The sequence below is a fragment of the Mus caroli genome, chromosome 2, assembly GCF_900094665.2.
Source record: "Mus caroli chromosome 2, CAROLI_EIJ_v1.1, whole genome shotgun sequence".
NCBI classification, from domain to species: Eukaryota; Metazoa; Chordata; class Mammalia; order Rodentia; family Muridae; genus Mus; species Mus caroli.
The window spans coordinates 405,823-431,766 of NC_034571.1; the positions used below are offsets into that span (position 1 = coordinate 405,823).

Sequence of the window (25,944 nt, forward strand, 5' to 3'; positions counted from 1 at the left end):
CTTCCTTCCTTCCTTCCTTCCTTCCTTCCTTCCTTCCTTCCTTCCTTCCTTTCTTCTTCCCTCCCTTCCTTCCTTCCTTCCTTCCTTCCTTCCTTCCTTCCTTCCTTCCATCCTTTCTTTTGATACAGGGTCTCACTATGTAGCCCTAAATGGCTTGTAACTCACTATGAAGCACACTGTCTTCAAGCTCACTGAGAGATCTGCATGCCTCTGCCTCCCCAGTGTGGGGATTAAAGATGCGTGCCATCAATGCTTGGCCTAGCCATGGCTTAGTTGTTGGAATTTTTCTGTGTCATGCCCTCTGTATTTATTATCAGTCTGCATACAGTGCAAAAAAATCAATCTGCCTGACTGTCCAGTAAATTCTACATCTCTGTATCCAAGCCACCTTCTTCCCACAGTTCCGGACATATTTTTCTGTCAGGTGATTATGGAGTGACTAAGTATTCAAAAAACTTGATGTAGTTAAAAGGTAATCCTTGAATGGTTTATTCCTCAGGAACTTATTCCTATGCTATGAGGTTATGAGGTTAGCAAAATTAGCTGGTTTGTTCTGTATTTCCTTTTCCTTTCTTTCTTTCTGCTGGCCAATTGCTTGTCTATTGACTCTACCTTCCTATGGATTCTCTACCTTTCTTTTTCCCCAGGTCTAATGCCTTGTTACAGACCGTTGCTGTTTTTCCTTTCTGTTGTCCTGGTGTCCTCCCATCCTGTAGCTTGCCCCATCTCTGGGAGGGTTGTCATGTTCTCCTGGATTTAATGTTTTTCCAGTTTCCACCAGGTAGTGTCTCCCCCTCCTCCACAGTTTCTCAGAAGATTCAAAAAATCATTTCACTACACACCACGCAGCTATGGACTTTTAAAAAGTCCCTCTAGATGATGTCTCTCATCCCATGGATTTAAAACTCTATTATTATACACAGCAGGCAGAGTACTGATAAAGGGTACATGTGCACTGCGGCAAAGTTTCATGCATGTTTTGCTGAGCCAAATGTCCATCTTTAAAATCAAAAGCTAGAGTTCTGGAGTGTCCTCATTTGGATAGATGATTCCTTGTCAGAATGGCAGAGATGTTTAGAAATCAAAAGAGGATATGCTGGGGAAGAGATATGAGACCTTTGCAAGACTGGATCTCTCTTATAGGAAGACAAGATGGGAGGTTGCTTAGAGACTCTGATGAATTCCTGCTCACAACATTGATCATGACAGCAGGTGTCTTCTTTGTAGACTTAATGTATTTGATAATTAAGATGAGTAAAAGATACGTCAGAAGACATTTTTCATTCTATTGGTGGCTCATAACATCGGTGATCAGTTAGATGGGATTTTTTTGTTTGTTTGTTTTGTTATTGTTTATTGTCATTTGCCTCTGGGGAGAACACTGGGCCTTTATCTTGTCCTACCTCACTGGCTGTTCCTAAGAGTCCTTTTCTCATTCTGTCTCACATTCTCCACCTCTAAACGTTGGCGTTTCCTGAAGGTGACCCCCAGGCCTGCACTTCCTCCATCTCCCTTTTTTCTGTGGTCTCATCGTTTGAATATTGCTTGAATATGATGAATTACACATTTATGTACCATCCTGGGCCGCATCCTAATTCTCAGATTTATAGTTATGTGTCTCAACATTTCAGTCAATGATGGACCATGTACACTAAAATGGTTCTATGGGATTATGAAAACATTCTACTACTCAATGATATTGAATTCCCTGTTTCTAATCAATCGTTTGTGTTGGTTCTGGAACAAACAGACCCAGTAAACTGTCAGTCTTATGAATGACAGCAGTATAACATGTAGAGCACAGTACTTACTGTTTACCTTCAACAATCATTGCTTGGATTCTTCTTAATTCAAAAGGTAAAGTAAGTGTCAACTAGCCTCAGGCAGGCACTTTAGAAAATATTCCGGAAGAGAGGGATATGCTTCAGACCTTTAATCCTATCACTCAGGGGGCAGAGGCAGGCTGATCTCTGTGGGTTCGAGGCCAGCCTGTTCTCCACAGGGAGATCCTGTCTCAAAGCAAAAATAAACAAACAACCCAAGTATCCCAGAAAAAAAGGAATTTTACTACACAAGCCCAATCCATGCGTGCTGTTGCCTCTGAAAGGGTCCTAGTGGGACAAGGTGGGGGGCAGTGGTACCATCATCTGGATCCTGTGTGGGCTTCGGCTAATGCATGTTTTTGTGCCTTAGTTCTTTTACAATCAAGGTTTTTTTTTTTTTTTTTTTTTTTGGTTTTTCGAGACAGGGTTTCTCTGTGTAGCCCTGGCTGTCCTGGCACTCACTTTGTAGACCAGGCTGNACTCACTTTGTAGACCAGGCTGGCCTCGAACTCAGAAATCCGCCTGCCTCTGCCTCCCAAGTGCTGGGATTAAAGGCGTGCGCCACCACGCCCGGCTACAATCAAGTTTTAAAAGTAAATAGATAAGTAACCTAAAGAATAAAGGTTTAAAGGAGAAAGGTGCACTGCAGTACGTTCATGTTTCGAGCTAAGTGTCATAACAAGACAGGCAAACAGGCTTTTTTTAAAAAAAAAAGTTAAACAATTTATATGGTGGAAAACTTATAGTAATCTAAAGTTCATTTATCATGGAAGAAATAAGCTATTTTTTCCAAAAATTTCATATAGTCTGTAAATGATTGCAGCCTATAGTGTCTTCCTCAGTGTGAACTATCCTCTCGGCCTTCATGTTGGCTCCCCCAGCTCAGCTCCTAAGTCTACAGGCTCCACTCATAGTAAGGGCCATATGCAGGTACACTGTTTCATTTTAAAACTCTCGTTTGCAGACTTATCTTTATTTATGTATGTGTCTCTGTTTGGTATGTATGATACATGTGTGCAGGAACTTTCAGAGGCCAGAAGAGGGAGCTTGATCCCCTGAAACTGGAGTTTCCAGGTGTTTGCGAGTCACTGGGCAGGGGTGATGGGGACTGAACTTGGTGGAGCAGCAGGTGCTCCTAACCCTGAGCCAGTGGTCCAGCCCCGATTAGTAATACAATCTTTTTACTGCAAGTCTCTTATGTTTACCTGAAGTTCAGTGAAACTTACCCACAGCCCTAAGCGTGGTAACATGTTCTACACACAGGCATGATCACCTTGTAGCTGCAGGCTGCGTATGGCACAGGATAGCCATGGATGTAATTCAACACAGAATCATGGGACACTGTAAGATTTTGAATGTATGAAGTTTTTATTTCTTGTAACCCAATTACATGGCTCTTAAGCATAAGCTTTGTAGATGACAATGTAGTGTTATAAAAAGATTGAACATACCTACCAAGCTTGTAGACTTGGAGCAATGAACTGTACCATATGACCGAGGTATATATAGCAGGCGGTAACATCTAAGTTTCTGTAAGTAACTCCTTTGATGTTTCCACAACAAAGTCACCTAGCAACATAACTCAGATGGCGTCCCTGTTATTAGGAGATGTATGGCTGTACTGAGAGGTTTCCTCACTGTTTCTACTTGAATTATGAATTAGCCAGAATCTGTCACAAAACAGAACCAATATATTAATGTGCATGTGTGCACACCTGTGCGTTTGTGTTAGTCTTTAGCTTACAATGAAGCTACATCCCATTATAAATCAAAAGATGGCCAAGAATATATCACTGAGAGATGAAAGGAAAAGATGGGAAAGAGGTAATAAAGATAAAGAAAACTCCAACATACGTTCATTGAATTCCAGGTCAGGAGAGAGGATGTGTGCATTAGTGATGTCACTCCTTGCTGTGACCAAATTCCTGACTAAAACTCAAAGAAGGAAAGATTTATTCTTCCTCCCACAGTTGGGCAGAACGTGGACCAGGGGCCATGCCTGGAGGATCAAATTCTCTCTCTACCGCTGACCCTGCAGGTCAGGTGATGTTTCTTTGGCTAGTCTCTCTATCTGTAAAAAGAGGATAATAAAGTATCTATGTCATAGCTTTGTTGTGAAACTTGAATGAGTTAAAATATATGAAATGCTTGCATCAGAGCCAGCCCCTGCCAGCTCCTGCCAGCTCCTGCCATATGTTAACATGGTGGTTGCTCGTGCCTTGCCTATCCTGAGTCCTGTCTCCCGGCTCAAAAGAATTGGGACTGAGTATGGTTCTTCAAGTTAGGATTTAACTACTGATATGCATAAAGTATGTTTGTTTGTTTTTTTTTTTTTGTTTTTTTTTAAAACCCAACAGATTAGCTTTCCACCAAACCCAGTCTCATGATGGTGGAACATAATACTTGTGCATGATAAAGAGCTTCATTCAAGGTATTGTAGTTATTCAGATTTTTCTGTATGCCTGAAGCAAAGCTATACCCAAGACCATATTCTTTTTTGTTTGTTTGTTTTGTTTTGTTTTTAAGATTTATTTATTATATGTAAGTACACTGTAGCTGTCTTCAGACACTCCAGAAGAGGGCGCCAGATCTCGTTGCGGATGGTTGTGAGCCACCATGTGGTTGCTGGGATTTGAACTCTGGACCTTCGGAAGAGCAGTCGGGTGCTCTTACCCACTGAGCCATCTCACCAGCCCCCCCAAGACCATATTCTATAAAAAAAGCTATCTTATCTTTTAGGCTTTGCCAATGTTTATACAAAGGTTTTCATTATAGGTGAAACTTAGTTCTAAAGACTGACTAGTGGATTCCGTAAGCTCATATTAAATGTCTAATGAATTGATGGCTTTAGGAACAGAACCCCAAATAATGCTTAGGGTTTGAATCCATGGCCATAATGCATTGAACCACATCTATATATTTTAAATTTTTATTCTGATTTTATGCATATAAGTGTTTGCCTGAATGTAATGCATTTGTACCACATGTGTGCCTGGTGCCAATGGAGGCCAAAAGAGGGTATCAGCTCCTTAGAGCTGAAGTTACACATGCTTTGTAAGTTGTAGGTGCTGGGAACTGAACCTGGGTCTTCTATAAGAGCAGCATGTGCTCTTAATTGCTGAGCCACCTCTCCTGAATTATATCTGTATTTTTTTCCACTTGGTGGGTGAGTTATGGGCACAAATGTGGTCGAGGTAGAATGTGTAACAGACTCAACTCTCTCTTCCTTCTAGTATGTAAAGAATTCTTAGACCGATTCTACAACTCCCTGCTAAGTAGAGGCGTAGACTTTTCTGCGGACACCATAGAGAAAGAGCTGCTCAGCTTTTGCTCAGATGCCAAAGGAAAAGAAAACCGCTTGGTATGATACATTTCATTTTCCTTTTTTTCGTTGTGCTTCAAGAAAACAACGAATAGTTTCCCTGTGCACGTGGAGCTGGTGCTCCCTCCTTCCATGCTTGCTTTGAACGTGCCTGTTGTAGACGGCAAGCAGAAGCCAATTCTGGAAAACAAGGTCCTATGTGTTAAGTCTCAAACCCTGAGACAAATGGCTGAGGTGCCTATTTAACAAATCAAAGCAGACCTGGCTGCCAGGTTCTCCCAGCATCCCTCAGTCCCTACCTGGTATAGAGTCTTCCTGGCTGGCATCCCCCACCCCCACCCCTCTCCAGCCCAGGGTCTGGGTTGCCCTTCCTCCAGATATCCTTCCTTATATAATCCAGCAGTTTTGGTTCTCTCCTCTTTTGGGCATCCTCTCTCCCCTTTCTGCCCAACCCCCCACCGCCTGACTCAGGGTCCCATCTACTCTGGACTCTCCCAGACGATATCCCTACCCCTGGCCATGTTCTCCCTTTTACAAGATCAGAATAACTTCAATTCCACCATCCCACCTGGTTTTGCGGGTGTTATACTACCTAGGTTTTGTAAAAAACAGTGTGTTTTGTAAGCCTTCTCCTACATCGCATCTTGGAGCAGCCATGTCCTTCCTGTTTTATTTCTTTTTCCATTCACTGTGGATTCTTATAATAAGTTGTCCAGTTTTCCTTTCTAAGTAAACCATGTGCAAGCAATTTCCCACTTCCTTAAACAGAGTCGTCAAGCTGACAAGGATTAACTATTATGTGAATGGGTAGGCTTTTGCATCTGCTACCAAGACACTTACTAGAACCCATCAATCATCTCAGTATCATTTACATGTAATGATTTAAGCTTTTATATTTTCTTTTTAAGATTATGTTTCCTGAATTTAATGTATGTCTTATTTCAATATTTCTATATTAATAAAGACAATGTCTTTTTCTGAATTTTACTAACTTTTTTTTGTAATATATTTTTATTAGATATTTTCTTTATTTACATTTCCAACGTTATCGCCTTTCCTAGTTTTCTCTCTGAAAATCCCCTATCCTCCCACCATAAAGACAATTTCAAATCAAATCCTCTTTTGTTCCATCTTGGTATTGAATCCATAACCTTGTTCATGCTAAGCATGTGTTTTGCCACTGAGCACCAGTCCACCAGTTCTTTTTTTTTTTTTTTTTTTTTTTTGCCTAAAGTGGTCATCTTTCTGTGTACCACTGGACTCTGTCTGGCTGAGGCACCAGAAGACCAATGACTCCAGCCTTGTCATCAGGCTAATTAGATGCACCCAATAATCCCCATGATGATGAGAGACAAGTGCATCTAATTAGCCTGATGATAAGGCTGGAGTCACTGGTCTTGCTGTGCCTCAGCCTGCTGGGGCTAATATTAAATATCTGGTCTATGAGAACAAGGGTAACCTCTTTCTCCCTTCTTTATACTGTTTTGCTTGCTTTTATTCATTGTCAGGAACACTGTCTTAACCACATTCCACTTAGTTATTTGTGTCCATGTGCATGGCGTGCATAGAGAGCTCAGAGGACAACTCGCCGGAGTCGGTGCTCTCCTTCTTCCATGTGGGTCTCAGGAGTCACACTAAAGTTGTGGGTCTTGGCGGCAGGCGCCTATGCAGTCAGCTTGTCTCACCAGCCCCGTATTTCCTACCATTCTCTTCTCAGTGCTATTATCTAGGGGCCACCACAGACGCAGCCACCAAGATCCTAGGTGAAGTCACTCGTCCCATGAGTGTACACATACCCACGGTGAAGATTTGTGAGAAGCTAAAGAAGATGGACAGCCAGATCTGTGAGCTGAAATACGGTACGAGAGACCCAACTGTCTTTCCCAGAATGTCCCATGTGTTGACAAGCTTAGAAAGCCTGGGCCATCTTATCTACAGAGCCAGCATTGGAGGGAAGGGGTTCTCCATTCACTGATGGAATGCCAGGCTGGTGTTTTCCCGTCAGCTGAGCTCCTTCCTATAAAGGAAGGGAAATGAATAAACTAATAAGAACCTGATACTAACTACTGGATGATAATGGACAATCAGTATTAAGTTGGAACCCCCAGCCTAAAGCTTAAGTTCCTAATTTACTAAGGTGATGTCAACCGTGAGTGTCTGGAAGTTTTCTGAAAATGAATCTTGGAGGTCCTCTCAGTGAGCTACAAAGACTCAAGGTACGTCTGCCCAATGGCAGCAGGACTTTGAAGTCGTGATATGACTTTGTTTCCCTCCTAGGCGAGTTTACCCTTCTGCCAGATGTCTCTCTTAGGAGCTGGGCTTTTCCATCAATCAGGCTTTGCCCGGTGATATAGCTTATCAGAGGTGCCTAAAATAATCAGTAAGGAAAGAAGGTGATGTCCTATTTAATGCTCTGTCCTTGGCCTTATAAATTTCACATGGTTAAACCTATTCTTACACTGAAGGGTTGTATCTGGGCCAGCCTCTTGCGTAGGTGGAATCAGTGTGATTAAAGGCTGGGAAAGTTTCCCTCAGCTATCCTTCACATCTGAAATTCCTCTAAGACATAAGTTTTTGTTCTCTCTCTCTCTCTCTCTCTCTCTCTCTCTCTCACACACACACACACACACACACACACACACACACTGTAAATGACCTAAGGAATCATTTTGGCTCACTTTCCCCACAACCTTGTAATGAGTCCTTCTACCATAGCTACATAGCAGATGTGAAACAGGCTTAAGGTTGAAAGGTCCCAACAACAACCTAGTTCTTTGTTCAGCACAGGCCCTGACTTGCAAAGTAGTGATTATGGGCAAATGGACTCCTCTTTTTTTTTTTTTTTTTTTGGTATTTTCGAGACAGGCTTTCTCTGTAGCCCTAGCTGTCCTGGAACTTTCTCTGTAGACCAGGCTGGCCTCGAACTCAGAAATCTGCCTGCCTCTGCCTCTGAGTGCTGGGATTAAAGGCGTGCACCACCACTGCCAGGCTTAAATGCCCCTTCTTATAGGCTTCAAAGGAGCAAAGATGTCCTGAGTCCATACAAACCATGCGCACAGAGGGTTAACTGTGTGCTGAATCTTTCATTCAACAAAGACGTGTACATGCAATGGCTCTTTAAATATTAGAAAAAGTATCGGATATTATAGAGGAAATTAATACTTATTTGTACATGGGAACACTGGCCATCAGGGAACCTTTGGAAGCCATAAACTCATTTTTATTTTTGACTTCCTTCTTGTACTTTTAGAGTATTGTGGCACTCCCCCTTCCAAATTTAGTGTCAGATGCCATTTTTTCCCCTAGAAAAATACCAAAGAAACTGCTGTCATTTACTTGAAGTTATTTTTCTCTTGAATTTATCAATAGTTATAAATTCTTCTCAGCTTACTATCAGACTCCCTGCAGCTGGGGTTGTAGGTGGTTATGAACTGCCTGATGTGGGTGCTGACTCTGATTCGGTCCCTCTGCAAGAGCAGTGCATGCGTTAACCACAGAGCCAACTCTCCAGCTCTGATTTCTTTACCTTATTACAGAGCCTCTATAATGTACATATACATTGTTGAAGATGTATTTTCTTTTAAAACTAAACTATAACCTGCTGGTTAGTTATGACCTATGTCTTTTTGTTAGCCACAATGAAGGCCCTGCCAAGGACACTGGCTTTTGTTTATAAATTTCTGTCTTCGACCTTTGGAGAGGAGTTTAAGTTTGTTTCAGGAATGCAGATTTGAGAACTCTGCGAAGTATCCAGCCCCTTGTTTTAAAGCCTGAATAGCCCTTTAGAGGGATGGCTGGAGGCAGATGTCCTCCTAGTAGCTTTATACAGTTGAGGATAACAGAAGCCTCAGGTGGCCAAGTTCCTAATATAAAATGCCATAAATTTTGCATAGAATTCTCACACATCCTCTTCTGAACTGTAAACCATCTCCAGATAGCGATCATTATATCATACAATGTAAATGTTATGTAAATAGTTTTCCATTACACATTGTGTGTGTGTGTGTGTGTGTGTGTGTGTTCATGCACATGTGTGCCCACACTCTTGTGCATGTATATGTATGTGAGTGCATTTGTGCCACAGCATAGCATGTGAAGGTCAGGGAACAATCTGTGGAAGTCAGTTCCTTCGTTCCAGTGTGTGGAATCACTGAAGATTCAACTAAGAATCCTTGGGCTTGGTAGCAAGTGCTTTCACCCACTGAGCCAGCCATCTTGCCAGCCAGCATATAGTTGTTATACTGTGTTGTTAAGGGGTTTATGACAAAAAGATAAAGAAAAAAGAAAAACCTCTGTCTATGCTTAACACAGATTTGGTATTTCCATCCCTGAATATTGTTGGTCTATGGTTGGTAGCGTTTAAGTACTGAGAACCCAGGGTACAGGCTGACTGGTGATATCACATTCTCATTGGGTATGTCTTGGTCCCCATGGGAAAGGGAGTTGTCTCACACTGAAGGGGAATGGAGTTTTATGAGATTTCGGTTTTGTCATTCAACTGTGTGTTCTCTTTTGGCCTTTAGAGAAGAAGCTGGACTTGGCATCAATGGACCTGTGGAAGATGAGAGTGGCAGAGCTGAAGCAGATCCTTCAGAGATGGGGGGAGGAGTGCAGGGCGTGTGCGGAGAAAAGTGACTATGTGAACCTCATTAGAGAGCTGGCCCCCAAATATGTAGAGATATACCCCCAAACAGAGCTCTGACCCCGTGGGCTGTCAGGAAGCATGGACTGTAGTTAGAAGAAATCGACTGTCTAAGATGAGAGTGTGCTGGTTAGGGCTAACCAGGGACTGCCCAGTTGGCCGTCAGTCTTGCTGTTGTATTGTGGAGTTGTGTTGTTTAGGCGTATGATCAACCCGTGCTTCCTCACGGTCGCTAAAATTGCAGAGCACAGAGATCTCAAGGTGCCTTTCTCATTCTTCTTGGAGGGTGCAGTGGTTGCCTTTGCATTGCTATGACAATAATGCTTAACAGAAACAAGTGTGGGGAGGGAAGAGTCACTTTGGCTCAGGGATTCGGTCCATCACAGCAGGGTAGCTAAGGGCAGCACAGCTCAGAGCAGGACAACAGGAGCTTGTCATAGAGGCTGTTGTGATTATAGAGAGGCAGAAAGTGATGTCCAAATAATGATAAGGCTGAAACCTTCAAAGGGATAGCTCTATTCATCCACTTCTGTCAGTCAGACACCCACCTCACAGTCTCCCCAAATTACCACTAGCTAGGGAACAAACCTTCTAAACAAACCGATGCCAGGTGTGGTGGTGAATGCCTTTAATCCCAGCACTCTGTCTGGAGGCAGATCTCTGTGAGTCTGAGGCCAGCCTGGTCTACAGAGTGAGTCTAGGACAGCCAGGGTCACACAGAGAAACACTATTTTGAAAAACAAACAAACACTAAAATAAAATGCAACCAATGAACCAACCAAACAACCAAACAACCAGACAAACAAAAAGCAGCCACCAACCAACCAACCAACCAACCCAAACCAAACAAAAACTGAGCTGGAGGAGGACGTTTCAGAGCCAAGGCACAGCAGAAGGACAATGTAGTTTATCACTACTGACTCAAGTGTGCTATGGATATGATGGGATAATACATTTTAAGGAAGGAAAGAGACAAGAAGCATCTCTTTGGTCAAGGTTTTTAAAATGAATGCATAACATAAACTATAGCTTATCTAATGTGCGACTTCAATCCCAATAACCACCTAACATAGTTCAGAAGGTTCTTGTTTCATTTTGCTTTTTAAAAATAGATTAAAGGGCTGGTGAGATGGCTCAGTGGGTAAGAGCACCCGACTGGTCTTCCGAAGGTCCAGAGTTCTAATCCCAGCAACCACATGGTGGCTCACAACCATCCGTAACGAGATCTGGCGCCCTCTTCTGGAGTGTCTGAAGACAGCTACAGTGTACTTACATGTAATAAATAAATAAATCTAAAAATAAATAAATAAATAAATAAAAATAAAAATAGATTAAAAAAAAAAACTTCCAATCACTCTAAATATTTTCTCTCTTGCACAGCAAGGAGGGAAGCATTCATTACTTTATAGGCTCTTGAGACAAAATACCTAAGAAAACAATCGAGGAAGGAGTTAATTTAGTTCATGGTTTGAGATTACAGCTCATCACGGCAGCAGGAGTGTGAGGCCATTGGTCACACGCGTCCATGTCCTAGAAGCAGATATGGAAGTAGATGCTCTGCTAGCTGTCAGTCTGACCCCAGCACGGGAATGCCGCTGCCCACATTCAGGATGGGGTCTTCCTTCCACAGTTAAACTCTCTCTAGCAACGCCCTCCCACTCGTGCCCAGAGGTATGTGTCACCTAGGCAATTCTAAATTCCACCAAGTTAACAATGGCGATTAAGCATTGCACAGCACGAGTGGAAGTTTCCGTTTCTCATATAAAGAAAACCGATCGGAAGAATACAAATCAACAATCCACAACAAGTCTGTGCTTGGGCTATTTATAACCACCTTTTTCTGTTTTGGTTTTTTTGAAGCAGGATTTCTCTGTATAGTCCTGGCTGTCCTGGAACTCACTTTGTAGACCAGGCTGGCCTCAAACTCAGAAATCCGCCTGCCTCTGCTTCCTGAGTGCTGGGATTAAACGTGTGCGCCACCACGCCCGGTTTATAACCACCTTGAATTGCCAAGTGACCAAGCTCAGAGTCTCCTTCCTTGTTCAGTGTCCCGTGTCAGGCAGGATGAAAGCGCACTCCCCACAGCCGGCAGCAGGGGCACTTGTGGTTTCTAATGCTAGCCTGTCAGTCTTAAGATGCTGGCAATGTTTCAGCTCCATTCTCTGTCCATAGATCATAAGAAGCACATGGTTAAATGGTTGCCTTTGGGAAATAGGTCAGGGTGTGGCTACTCAAGACAGCATTCTCTTTAAAGTTTCTGGGGTGATGGGACTGTACCTTATCAAGGCAGGAGGTGAGAGATATGATCATCATATTGATATAGAGGTACAATTAAGATGTGGGTATTCTATTGTACATCAGTTCTATTTCATAAAAAGTTGTAGGAGTTATCTGAAAATTACCCAAAATTAATTGATTAAAGCAACTGTTCTTCTAAATAATCAAATGTACTCACAGCAATCTTTTTTGTAGAGTAGAGAATAACTTAAGAGAATAAGGTTTATTTTTAAATGGTGCAAGGGAATGCATTTTCAGCTAAGCAACTGGAGTAAACGTGAATTTGTTAGAGAAGTAGTGGTTCCCAAGGAGATATGGAGGTTGTGCAGACACAAAATGAAACTAAAAATACTAGTAGAACAGACGGTCCACGGTGGTTATTGTTTCTGGAATTCAGTTTTCTCACCAGGTGGGAATAGTCTCCTTCATTTTGAATTGCACATAAGAAATAACCAAAGTTGGACTGTAGAAATGGTTCAGTGTTTAAGAGCACTGGCTCTTCCAGATGACCCAGGTTCGATTCCCAGCACCTACAAGTCAGCTCACAACTGTCTCTAACACCATTTCCATGGGACTCCAACACCTTCTGACCTCCAGAGGATCCAGCAATACACATGCAGGCAACGCATATATGCACAAACTAAAAACAAAACTACCAAAGTTAAAAAGTAAAACCTTTTATAAAAACACTACATTTGTGTCTTAGGGTTATTATTGCTGTGAAGAGATACCATGGCTACAGCAACTCTTAAAAAGGAAAACATTTAATTAAGGCTGGCTTTACAGGTCCAGAGGTTTAGTTCATTATCATCATGGTGTGGAGCTTGCAGGAAGACATGGTGCTGGAGAGCTAGCTGAGAGTTCTACATCGCTATCTGCAGGCAGCAGGAAGAGGAGACACTGGACTTGGTGTGAGATTTTAAAACCTTGCAGCCTACCCACGGTGACACAGTTCCTCCAACAGGGCCATACCTCCTCCAACACTGCCACATCTCCAAATTCTTCTCAAATAGAGTCACTCCCTGGTGACTAGGCATCCAAGTATATAAGCTTAGGAGGTCATTCTTACTCAAACCTCTACAATCTGTTTCTATTTTGTACTTTGAACTTATCATGAAACTTGCCATTTGGAAATAATCTAGCTCTCTGATTTCAAAATGAGATCAAATTTTTGTGTCATCCCCCCCCCCGCCCCCCAGGAATCTAGGTAATGGGAACACTGCTTAGTAGGCCATTCAAATCACTGAAGTCCCTCCCCCTTCTCAAGTGATGGCCTTAGTCTGTGTTGCTCAAAGAGATTTTATACAAATGCTTCTGAAGTTGCTTCTATTGAGCAGTAGGAACATTTACTACACTGCATATTCTTATCCTGTGAGTCTGAGGCAGGGTCTCTCTCTCTCTCTCTCTCTCTCTCTGTGTGTGTGTGTGTGTGTGTGTGTGTGTGTGTGTGTGCATGCTGGATATGCACACATGCATGCTGATGCTTATGCATGCAGTCGGTAGAGGAGGATCAAGAGTCCTGCGCAGTAACTTTCCACCTTATCCCCTGAGGCAGAGCCTCTCACTGATCCTGAAGCTTGTACTTTGCAGCTAGGCTGGCTGACCAGGGGTCTGCTTACCTCCACTTTCCAGTGCTGAAACTGTAGGCATGCATAGCCAATGCTTGGCTGTATGTAAGTTTTGGAGATCTGAACTCAGGCCCTCAAAGTTGTGTGTCAAGATCTTTACTCACCGAGCTGTCCGCTAATCCTCAATCAGTTAGGTTTTCAATAAAATTTAAATATATCAAGAACATCATAAATGCAGAAAGTTTATTCTTTGGTGTGAAAATAGTCCAGTAGAAGGAAATTCAGAGTAAATTTAGTGGCTACAGTGCTCCGAGGGGCTCAAAGTTGATTCCTTGTATCCTAGTGATGGTTGACTTCGTTGCTGACCCCAGGTCTAAGTTGACTGCTAGACTCCCTCACTACAGAAGGCGATCTGCCTCTGACCTGACCCCAGTCCCACCCCCATCCCATGTGCTGCTTTACACCATTGACTAGAACTGAATCATTGAACTCAGCTGTAAGGGATCTGGGGAAATCATATCTCTTGGTTCAGAGCCTGGCTGTCCAAATCAAATCAGGTTTTTACTGAGACGAGAGGGAGAAATAGTTTGTGAGCACAGAGCCTGTGTGCGGAGTGGCATAAATCCTTCCTCGTTTCCTAGGCTGTAATTCTGTGTTGTTTACTCTGAGTAAGCCTTCTCCTGGCCATTTCAATCATTCATATGTGTAAGTGGCAATAGCTCTGCTTCTTTTATAGTTTTTGGCTTGAAAAGACGTATTCTCTTTCTGTTTCTCCTTCATTTTAACTTGCTTCTTCTCTCATTGTGGATGTGTTTCTGTGTGCACTTCTTCTCTCATTGTGGATGTGTTTGTGTGTGCATTGCTCTCTTTGTGTGTGTGTTTGTGTGTGCACTTCTCTCATTGTGGATGTGTTTGTGCATTTCCCACGTGTGTCAATGAAAAATTCATAAGCACAGAAGATGTAGAAGATATACAATCTGAAAAAAAGCAATACAATTCTGAACTAAAAAATGGGTGGAGGCAGGGCATTGGCTCAGTGGGCAGAGCACTTGTCCTACAATGTAAGAACCCGAGTTCGAATCCCCAGAACCCACGTGGAGCTGTGTATGTTGATGTACGTATGGATCTGTAATTCAAGTTAGTTGTGCTATGACGAGATGAGAGCTGAAAACAGGAGAATTCTGGGAAGTTCCAGGCAGAGTTAACCTGGAGTAATCAGTGATGAACTACAAAGAGACCCTGCCTCAGAAATGAGGTGAGAGGGAAGGACAGACACCCAAATTTGTGACTTTTCAAGACTCCCATCTGAAAGAGAGGATAGCTGGTGGCTATCCTCTCAAAATATATTTGAAAAATAATTCCATCTAAGAAAAATCTTCTTTGGCATATGATCATTATGAATACAAAAATATTTTTCTTACTACCTATAATTTTTTCTTTTATAGTGTGGCTATCAAATTTGTAATATCAAATATACAATATTGATTAGTTGCATCAAGCTATTATTTCACACACACACACACACACACATTCTGACAACCTAAAATAAAGATCAGTAGAAAATGGAATGTATATATATGCTCCTCCTCCTCCTCCCCCTCCCTCCTCCTCCTCTTCCTCCTCCTCTTCTGTCAACTTGACATAAGCTAGGGTCATCTGAGAAAAGGGAAACTTGATGGAGGAAATGCCTATATAAGTCTGACCCAGTTGTAAGATTGTGAGGGCATTTTCTTGATTAATGATTGATGCTGAGGGTCCAGCCCGATGTAGCTGGCGACACCCCTGGGCAGGTGGTCCTGGAGTGTATAAAAGAGCAGGTTGAGCAAGCCAGCGGGGATGAGCCAGTAAGCAGCACTCCTCCATGTCTCTGCTTCAGTTCCTGCCTCTAAGTTCCTGCTCAAGTTCCTGCCTTGACTTCCCTCAATGGTAACTATAAACTGTAAGCCAAAATGAGCTCACATTGCTTTCGTTTAGCATTTTATCACAGCTATAGAAACCCAATTAAGACAGCTGATACTGTGAAAAGGTGTTTGCTATTCTTATCACTGATAAAAATGTGGAGAATCGTGGTTGGGTAGGCCTGGCTAGACCTCGGTTTACCATTCTTTCTAGTAGATTGTGGGACTGATTTAATAAGATAGAAGAAAGATTGAAGATAATTCTTGCCACCAACTTGGATCTTCATATGCATTCTCACACACATGTCCACACTATGCAAATGAGCATATACTCAAATGCACACCACAGACATATAAAAGTGGAAAAAGCCAAATATAGTAGTTGACAGTGGCAGACCATTAATTGTAAGTGAAAGTATTGACCTAAGGCATGTGCTCTAAATGTGAATTTTTTTTTAAACCCTCAGCTCTGTAGTAGAGGCACCTGGAGATAATTTAGCAATCCCCAATATTGGCTGCATCCTAGAGTAGTTCCTTTCAGTCTTTGGATGAAGAAGGAGAGAATCTCATAAGTGCCACTCCTAGGTAACTCCAGTGTGATGCTGAGCTTGGGGAGTCACTGTCCTAAGTACTCTGCCTGAAATGGTGGCAGCTGCCTTCCAGGGAGGAGGAGACCTGATGTGTGAAGCTCATCTGGGCAGCTTGGCTTTCCTAAAGTTTGATGGCTGACCTTAAGAGCTAACACACATGGACAGTGTGTGGTGTACTTTCTGCGGACAAACACCCAGTCATTAAGATACTTGGTTTATCAGGGGTGGGAACTACAGTCTTGCTAGTATGTCTGTGCTGACCCGCTTGGTACCTTTTGGTCCCGATCGAGGCCGCCCGCTCCGGGGCTGCCGCTTGTGGGGAGCTGGAGACGGTGGAGGCCGTGATGCTGGCGGTGGTGTACATATTCAGTTTCCCCAGCTTACCCGGTCCCAGGTGATCCAGGGCGAGTTCTTAAGCTCACTCATGTGGTTCTGGATTCTTTGGCGATTTTGGCATGAGTCGGATGCTGTGCTGGGTCACTTTTCATATCCAGATCCTTCACAGTGGACAGATGAAGAACTGGGAATCCCTCCTGATGATGAGGACTGACACTGTAAACTCTCTGAACAAGAGCAAGGTGAGACATTTCAAGAAATTACAGACTTCATTAAAGGTGTAAAGTAAAGTGGCTTGCCAAAAAAACCCAAACCAACCAACCAACCAACCAACCCACCAAACAACTTGGTTTAGTTGTCTACACCCTGGCAGTTACCCGTCATAGCTGTGATGAATTTCTTGGCAAAGCAACTTAAGCAAGGATCTATTTTGGCTACAGTTTAAGGGTATGGTCCATCTCGATGGGGAAGGCGTGGTGGAAGGACTATGAGGCGACTGATCACATTGCACCGCTGTCTGGAAGCAGCGAGAGATGGAAGCTGGCGCTCAGCTGACTTGCTCCTCCTTCTTCCTTCTGAGACCCTGGCCCATAGGATGGTACCACTCACATTCAAGGTGCGTCTTCTTTGTCCTGCTAAACCTTTCTGGGAACTCCCTATGGAGGTGTCTCTCCATGGTGATTCTAAGCAAAGACCACCACTCTGGGTAACAGACCGATTCATCCCATCGAGACGCAAGATGAAAAAGCACATATTGGTAACATACAGTCTCACATCCCGGCACCGGAATCTCTGCAAAAACACGCATGTTCTAGGAACTCAAAAATACTTCTAAGTTTATAAATAATATGTTTCACTGATATATAACTTCAAGAAATGGAACTCAGAGGCTCACCATGCTAGGTAAATGCTGTAACGCCAGTACATGTACTACTACTGACAATTTCTCCTCTGTTAGTGGCTTGAAGCACCATCTTGTAACACCTTTTGTAAGTCCAGGCCAGATAGTGTCAATCAGGTCAGGCTTTGCTGTCCAATGACATCGACAAAGGGACTTATGATTATCAGAACTTTCTGGAACAAGGGATTAGGATAATGATTGTGAGTGACAGATGGTGTTTCTATGGAAACTCTGGCCTAGGTGAGTCTCAATCCTTAAATAGCATACTGGGCACTCCTTTATAAAAACTCCCACTCTCCATGGCTTCTAGAAGTTTAAAGGTATTTGAGGCCACCAGAAAAGCAGGGATTGGGGTATCTATCTGCTTTTGTTGCTTATTTTCATAGCACTCTGATAAGCTTAAGTATCAGATAGCTCCAGAGGAAATACATTCACCAATCCATTTTCCCTCTCCCAACAATGTCATCAGGGATGGTGTTCTGTACCAGTTATGAGAGCCAAGAAGGGAGCAGCCACTCCCCCTTCTTGCAGCCTCCACCCTCAGAATGTCACTCTCATTACAAGCCAGGCTCTCTGGTCAGCCTTTGGTACCCATCCTCAGATAGTCTTTCAGGCTGCCCCGTGTATAGCCAGCTGCAGAAGATGCTGCTCACTGAGCTCCTACTCATTTTCCTCTTGCATTTTTAAAAACCCATTTTGGAAAGAACAGATCAAATGTTGGCTTCTTAGTCACGGGGCAGCTATAAATACACTGCAAAAGGCTCTTGAGCTGTGCAATTTCTACTAGGACATAACCTCACCTCTCTGCTGGGTACCATCTCAGAATGCCTTATATCTGGGGAATTCAGATCTTCTCCCAGTAGCTAAGTCTGTATTTACATCTCTCCCATCTTTGTATGTGTGCGTGTGTAAAGTATATGATGCAAGTGCATGTGTGTGTGTTTGGATGTAGAAGCCAGAAGATAATCTCAGGTGTCCTGGTTTGCCACCTATCACTGTATTACCTTGAGACAGACTCTCTCATTGAACCTGGAGATAGCCTGGCAGCTATCAAACCCCAGAAGTCTCCCTGTTTTCTCCCTCACAGTGCTGTAGTTGCACACAGTCATGTTTTCCTTTCATGTGGTTGCTGGAGATTTGAATTCAGGTCCTCATGCTAGCTTAGCAAGCACTTTTACCCAGGGAGCCGTTTCCCCAGCTCCAGAGCTGTGACCCCATCCCCTCCAGTCTTCTCTGATCTATAATAGGAGGTTCTTTGTTTTCTCCTTCACAGGTTATATCTGCTCCACCCCAAGCCCCCAGAACATTCACAGTGCCATTGTACCTTGACCTTGTACAGAAAACACTCCATGTCCAGCTCAGACTCAGACAGTAGGTTTTCTGATTGTTAGTGATCTGATCCCTAGACTTTTCATTCTGTGAGGGAACCCGTATAGTGTTCACAGCCTCCAGAATATCTGAATATGCTGATGAAAAGAGGAAGTTGAAAAAAAAGGTGAATTAAAATTTAAATTCTAGGTTTGCATATGGCTGGTTGCACCAGCTGAGGAGAAAAAATATCCAACTTTTCTAGGCCTTGGTGTTGCATCTTAAGAATGTATTTAGTCATTATGTACAATATGGGCTTATTATGAAAATTAAATGAAAGATATAAACAAAATAAACAATTGAGTACATAGCATCAATCAGATATCTCGGTATCTCAGTAGATATTTGAGTCTGCACCCTCTTCTCTCCCCTCTCTTACTTTCCCTCCCTTCTTTTTCCTTGTGATTTTACTGTGTAATTCAGGCTAGGTTTGGATTCACCATCCTCCTGTCTCAGCCTCCCAAGTGCTAAGATTGCAAGTGTGCACCATGACACTAACTCTGCATGGTATGTTTCTTTAGAAGATTTTGCTTGCCCTGAGAGAATATGATATGGCCAACTTATTTTATAGATGAGGAAGGTGGGCACAGAGATGTTCAGAGGTTTGCCAACAGATGTCCAGCCATGAATTTGGTCCAGCTGATGCCTAAACTGGACATGTTTAGATTGAGAAATTCAAGACTGACAATTTGATGGCATAGAAATTAGCTTTTAAAAGTGATCCTTGAGAAGCAAGAATGCTCCAATCTTGTGTTGATATGACCTAATGAGGCAGGAACTCAATAGAGTTCTCAATAGTACAGTGTGTTCTGGGTTGCAGCTATGAACTATTAGGGAATATCTCTTTGGGGGGGGCAAGAGGGTGGGTGACGCGATGTTTCTGGAATATTCTTTAGTTCTGTTCTACACACCTCTGTGACACTATTGCATCAGGTAGCTTCAGGATAATTTAGGTAAACTGTTGGTTCAACAACACAGAGAATCATTCGTTATGTTTATGGATCTCTTTATTGCACACAGACCAGTTCTCTGGCAACACCAGAGAAATGGCCTCACTGGCACATATCTCCATTAACACTCTTGAGATTCAATTAGTAGAACTAGTTTTTCCATCTTTCTTACTGGTTTTTTTTTGGGGGGGTTGGTTTTTTGGTTTTTTGAGACAGGGTTTCTCTGTGTAGCCCGGCTGTCCTGGAACTCAATCTGTAGACCAGGCTGGCCTCGAACTCAGAAATACACCTGGCTCTGCCTCCCAAGTGCTGGGATTAAAGGCATACACCACCACTGCCAGGCCAAGTTAAGCTACTTCTTTTTTATTCCCTTACATATTTATACTTATTTTTAACTATGTGCATATGTAAGTGCAGTGCCCCTGGAGGTCAGAAGAGGACATTGGGACCCCTGGTGCTGAGCTACAGGTGGCTGTGAGCTGTCCCCCATGAGAGCTGGGGACTGAACTCTGATCTTCTCCCAGAGCAGCAAGTGCTTCTAACCACCTAATCACTCCCCACCCCACCTCTTTCTTCTTTTTTCTATGAGGCAGCAAATGTAGTAAGTACTAGGGCAGGTGTGGTGTACACCTGTGTGGGAGCTGAGGCAGGAGGATCCTGAGTGGGAGATCAGCCAGAGCTGCAAAGCAGGGCTCTATTTAAAACTGTTTCAACTTGAAGATTTTTCTCCTATTTGCTTACATTGCTAGAAAATAAATGAATTGTCTTTCTTTCTTTTTTAAAATAGTAGCACCAATTATTTCTATCTAACTATACTTACTGGTGTCCACCTGAAATTATGTCTTTTTTAGAAGGAAGAAAAATGCTCAATATAGTGATTGGAACAAACAAGGAGTATCTGCAGTATGATTCGTCTTGGTCAAATGCCCTTTTAACATCTTGGTTTTAAGTCCAAGCCTTCCTGAGTAAGTTCATTGACTAAATAAAATCGCTTTGGCTGGTCATTGAAGTTCACTCACATGGAGTATTTGATGGGTATATAATTTTACTTTAAAAAACATTTCTTATCAGTTCTTTGAGAGCTTCATACAGGATAACATGATCATATTTACCCCAACTCCTCCCATAGCCTCCCTTCCCACCTCACCTTCTGGTACCACAGCCCTGAGCTTTCCCACTTCTTCTCACAATCCAGTTTGTGCTGTCCAGCTACTGTGGGGAGTAGGGGATAGTTTGGTATTTTAAGGTGGCCATCGTGTATGGCTTAAATGGCACCAGGTTTGTGGCTGTAACATTTACACAATCCAACTCCAGTGATTTTGACTCTTTGATGATGGCATCCTCAATGATCCTAGGATACTTAGAAGCCTCATAAAACACACAAACTTATTTTCTCTTGGCGTCTATAACTTGTACCATGTATTTCTGGTGGTTCTCAGGTGCAGTCAGTTTTGCAAGAGAGGCACCTAAGTTTTGGGTGCTTGCCTGCCTCAGCACTGGTCCTGCTGTGGCTCAGGTCTGTTTTAGCTCTGGCCAGGGTGATAGGGCTGCTTCCACGACTGGCTCAGCCCCGATTCCTTTAGAATGTTAGATTCTTTGATAAGTGATCTCTTCCAGTCCCAGAAGAGTTGGGGAATAACATGGTACAATGCTGTGTCTGCAGAAACTTTGCTATTCCCAATATGGCAACCATGCTGTATTACATACTTTAAAATTCTGTGGCGTGGAGATGTCAGAGCTCAACTGTTCTTTAGCAACAGGCACAGTGAACTCATTTCCCTGGATTCTAGTCTTGCTGATTTTTAGTGTGGTTGGATAGTTTTGCACGTGTTTGCCTTCTGTAGTAGAGTCACAATCAGTCCCAGGTTTATAAAGGCAGATAGGTGCCAATCCTCATTCCTTGTGAGGCTAACAAAGATTTCCCAGTCTAAATCAGATAGAGTCCAGAGAGATGGCTAGGCAGTGAAGAACACATACTGACAGCTCTTACCAAGGACCCAAGGTCAGTCCCGAGTGGCCCCAGCCCACTCGCCCCTATAACCCTAGCTCCAGGGGATCCTGTACCTCGGGCCTTTATAAGCACTTGCAGGCAAATACACACAGAGACCCATAATTAAAAAACAGAAACAGAACTTGGGGAAAAAGACAGAGTCTTGAACTTGAGTAGATTTCTAAAAAGAAATAAGGTGAAGACACACATTGAGATTTGCCAATTTCCGTGCTGGGGAGTGGATGTATGGGATCGTAGGCTCCATTTACCTTGGATTTCTCATTACTTGTGAATCCTTTAGTAATTCAAGTGTGAAGAACTTCCTTTCTCTGGCATTTGGTGGTTTCTATTCTGATTTTGAGTCCGTCATATAATATAGCAGGATTAATTTATGTGTTCTAGAGAATGTTGACTAGCAGGGAGAGGAGGTGGCCTAGGGAGTAAAGTGCCTGATATGCAAACATGGGGACGTGATTTTTGGGTCCCCAATACCCACGTAACAGCCAGGCATAGGAGCACTTTGTAACCTCAACACTGGGAGTGGGTGGAAATGGGAAGTAGAGACTGGAGGATTCCTGGAGTTTGTTGCCCAACCAAATATATGAGCTCCAGGTTCAGAGAGATAGAGACTGAGACAGAGACTGATAGAGACAGAGGCAAAGAGAGATAGAGATAGAGATGATGGAGATGATAGAGAGAGACAGATATATCTCTATCTGTCTGTCTATCTATCTATCTATCTATCTATCTATCTATCTATCTATCTATCATCTATCTATAGAGAGACAGGCAGACAGACAGACAGACAGAGACAGAGACACACAGAGAAAAACAGAGAGACAGAGTGAAACAGAGAGAAACAGCAAGAGATAGGCAGAGACAGAGTGAGACAGAGAGACACATACAGAGAGAGACCTTCTCTCAAAAAAGAACGTAGAAAGCAACTGAGGAAAACAGCTGATATCAGCCTCTGACCTACACGTTCAACACACTTGAACATATACATACATATTGTGTGCACATACACATGAATATATACATAATACTGTGTCCATACACAAATGAACATATACATTTTGCACACTCACATGTGAGGAATATTAAAGAACAATGTAAATATCTTTTGATTGGGAATTGGCTTAAAAGTGATAGGCTATCGGTTAATGGCAATTCTAAAAACAGTGTAGATTGGTCTATACCAATGTGGAAAGATCTCTATGACTTATTTTAAGCTAAAAAAGAAAGCCACATTGATTTAGTGTGGTGGTGTAGGTCTTAAATCCCTACACTTGGTGAGCAGAGGCAGGAGGGAAGGTACATCTCTGTGAGTTTGAGGTCAGCCTGGTTTATATAGTGAGTTCCTTGCTAGCAAGGGCTACATGGTGAGACCCTGTCTTTTATAAACAAAGCAAAGCAAAACAAAACAAAACAAAGAAAAAATAAAGAAAAAAAAGGAAAGAAAAAGCAAGCCACACAGAATAGTTTGATTTAATTTTTATTTTTATTAATTGTTTGTGTGTATCTGTGTATGTCTGACTTGTCTATGCAGGTGATCCCAGAGGCTAAAGCAGGCACTGGAACCCTTGGGGTTGGAATTATAGGGTTTGTGAGCCATCTAACATGGGTGATGGAATCAGTATTGGTTTGCCTGATAGAGCAGCAAATATTCTAAACCACTGAGTGGTCTCTCTAGCCCCTGATTCTTTGTCTTTTAAAGAACAGCAACAAAGTACTTGTATTTATACATAATTATAGAAAAGTGTATCTCAATGATGTTCTTTTGTTTTTTCCATAATATACATTACTCATTTTGATAAAAGTTGACGTTGACTGTTTTTTTTTTGTTTGTTTGTTTGTTTTGTTTTGTAGCCCTGGCAGATCTGGAATTAGCTTTGTAGGCCAGGCTGGCCTCAGAGTTGTAGACATACTTCTGCTTCGTGAGATTAAATGTATGAAGCACCACCTCCCCACTGGTGTTGACTTTTAATATATGTTTTTCAAATAATTTATCTTAAAATAACTTGGCGTATTCATGATTTCATTAATGTAATTTTAATATTTAACTTAAAATTCAACATTTGCAATTTCATGAATAGTACCCAGAAATCTTATAAACCCTTCCCCAGATTTACTAATGCTTGAATGCTCATATATTGCTTGACTCTTCCTCTACCTTTATATATATTTTCCCTACCTGCTAAAGGCACAGTGCTTCATTTTCTTTAAGTAAGAAAGCATTCTACATAGCTACTGGATAGCCACAAAATCAGGAAGTTAACATTGATATCACACTACCTTCTTATCAACATATCTCCATTCAGATTTCACTAATGATCTCAGTAATGATACTATGGTCTGGACCCCCAAATGGGTCCCGTGTTAAGAGACTGATCCTGATGGTGGTACTATTTGGAAGAGATGAAACCTTTATTAGGAGGGGCATGGTGAAGAGGCTCAGGCCCTTAGGTCACTAAGGGTGTGCCCCTGAGGGGGATTTGGGGGCTGTACACAACTCACTTCCTGGTGAGCTGTACTGTGTCATTTTCCCTCACCCCAACACATATCAATGTCGTCCTTCATGGACATCAGAGGTGTAAAGCATCTACCCCAACTGACACTGAAGTTGAAGCTCCCAAAGTAGATCATACACCAAAATAAACCGTAGCTCTATGTAATTTTGTAATTTCAGATGCCTGGTTACAGGATGGTAAAGCTGACTAATTGGCACCATTGGTTTTTATAGGATCGAGATCCAGGTTAGGACCACACATTACACTCATCGGCTGGCCTGTGCCCGTGGGGGCTCTCAGACACTGAGACACTAACCAAAGAGCATACACAGGCAGGACCTAGTGGCTCCCCTCCCCCACACATAGGTAGTGACTTTACAGCTCCATCTTCATGAGGGTACAGAACATAGCCCACCCCTATTTCCACCTGCACATACGTAGCAGATGTGCAGTTCCGTCTTCATAATAAGTCGGGAACAATAGGAGCGGGGGTTATCCCTAAAGCTGTTACCTGCTGGTGGAATACATTCCCCTGCCTGAACTGCCTCATCTGGCCTCAGTGGGAGAGGATGCTCCTGGCCCTGCAGAGACTAGATGTGCCTGTGTAGGGAGATGCTTGGGGCTGGGGGCAAGGGGTCTCTACCTTCCCAAAGGAAAGGAAGATGGGGGAATGGGGGATGGGGGAACAGGAGAGGAGGGGTAGCAATTGGGGCATAAACTGAATGAAAGAGAGGAAGGAAGGAGGGAAGAAAAAGAAAAAAAAGTCTCTTTAGTCACCTTCAATCTGAAACAGGAATTTAGTCTTGCTATCTTTCATCGCTTTGAAGTTCTTGAAGTTCAGCCTTGTTAGCAGGACGAATGTGTTTCAGTTTGAGGTTGTCTGAGGTTCTGTCATTAGTTTATGTGTGTTCCATGCATGTCATTCGAATGTCACAGGAACGACAATGTGTTCATCTTAATACATAGTATCAAAGGCACATGATGATGATTAAACCTATTTCTGCTCATGTAAACTTTTCTCATGTGGTACAGAGGGTAGCTGGCCAGTTTCTCCACAGAGAGGCTCATTAAAGTCTCTGTGAAGGTATTTTAATAAGCATTGTTATATGTTCATAACAATTCACTAGGATGTTATTAGTGTTCTGTGGGGAAGACTGGGAGACTGTGTCCATGTCTATTGTCTCAGTGAGCCATCACCTATTAATTTTTCATCTACCTAGGCCAATTATTAATATTGATGAATAATTATAAAATGCAACCCACTCCTTCTAAAATGATCACTTAGCATTCTACTTCAAAGTGTAGTTATTTATTTAAGCCATTGTTGATTGGTGGGTTCTTATTTTGTAGAATGAATCACAGTCTGTTTCAACATTACTTCCTTTAATTCTCGAGCTGTCTCAGATTTGGCCAGCAGGAGCCTCCTGATGTTGGTGCTTCTTGCTGGGCCCCATCAGAAAAAGAAACAAGGAAAAAGTCCTAGTTTCCTGTTACCAGAAATTCTATAACTTATCTTGTTATGTTTCTTGCTTCAGCCAGTTATTTCTATACAAAGTTATAGTAATTTTTTTTTCGGACAGAGTTTCATGTAGCCCAGGCTGACCTCAAATTCATTACATAGCCAAGGCTAGTCCTGGACTCAGCTTCTCCCTCCCCCATCTCCTGAGTGCTGCAGTTACAGAAATTCACCGTCATGCCTGGTTTTATGTGGCACTGGAGTTGAATTCAGGCCTTCTTTCATGACAGGCAACTGAGCTGTATCTTCAGCT

At 42.6% G+C, this 25,944-nt stretch overlaps 1 protein-coding gene and 1 pseudogene across 2 annotated transcripts in view; both read left to right on the forward strand.

The window, feature by feature from the left end:
• Window positions 1–10,459, forward strand: part of Cdnf (cerebral dopamine neurotrophic factor) — a 12,188-nt gene extending 1,729 nt beyond the window's left edge. Inside the window, exons 1-4 of one of the 2 annotated variants that reach the window (XM_029474083.1) lie at window positions 4,201–4,254; window positions 5,057–5,184; window positions 6,863–7,004; window positions 9,669–10,459. In XM_029474083.1, coding sequence (XP_029329943.1) covers window positions 4,233–4,254; window positions 5,057–5,184; window positions 6,863–7,004; window positions 9,669–9,847 — 471 coding nt within the window. In that variant the 5' untranslated portion in view covers window positions 4,201–4,232 and the 3' untranslated portion in view covers window positions 9,848–10,459. Of the gene's footprint in view, window positions 1–4,200; window positions 4,255–5,056; window positions 5,185–6,862; window positions 7,005–9,668 lie in introns of those variants that run through there. The other variant, XM_021156619.2, reaches the window with a different exon arrangement.
• Window positions 10,460–16,367: 5,908 nt separating this feature from the next.
• On the forward strand, window positions 16,368–16,696 carry LOC110290531 (annotated as a pseudogene).
• Window positions 16,697–25,944: the final 9,248 nt, after the last annotated feature.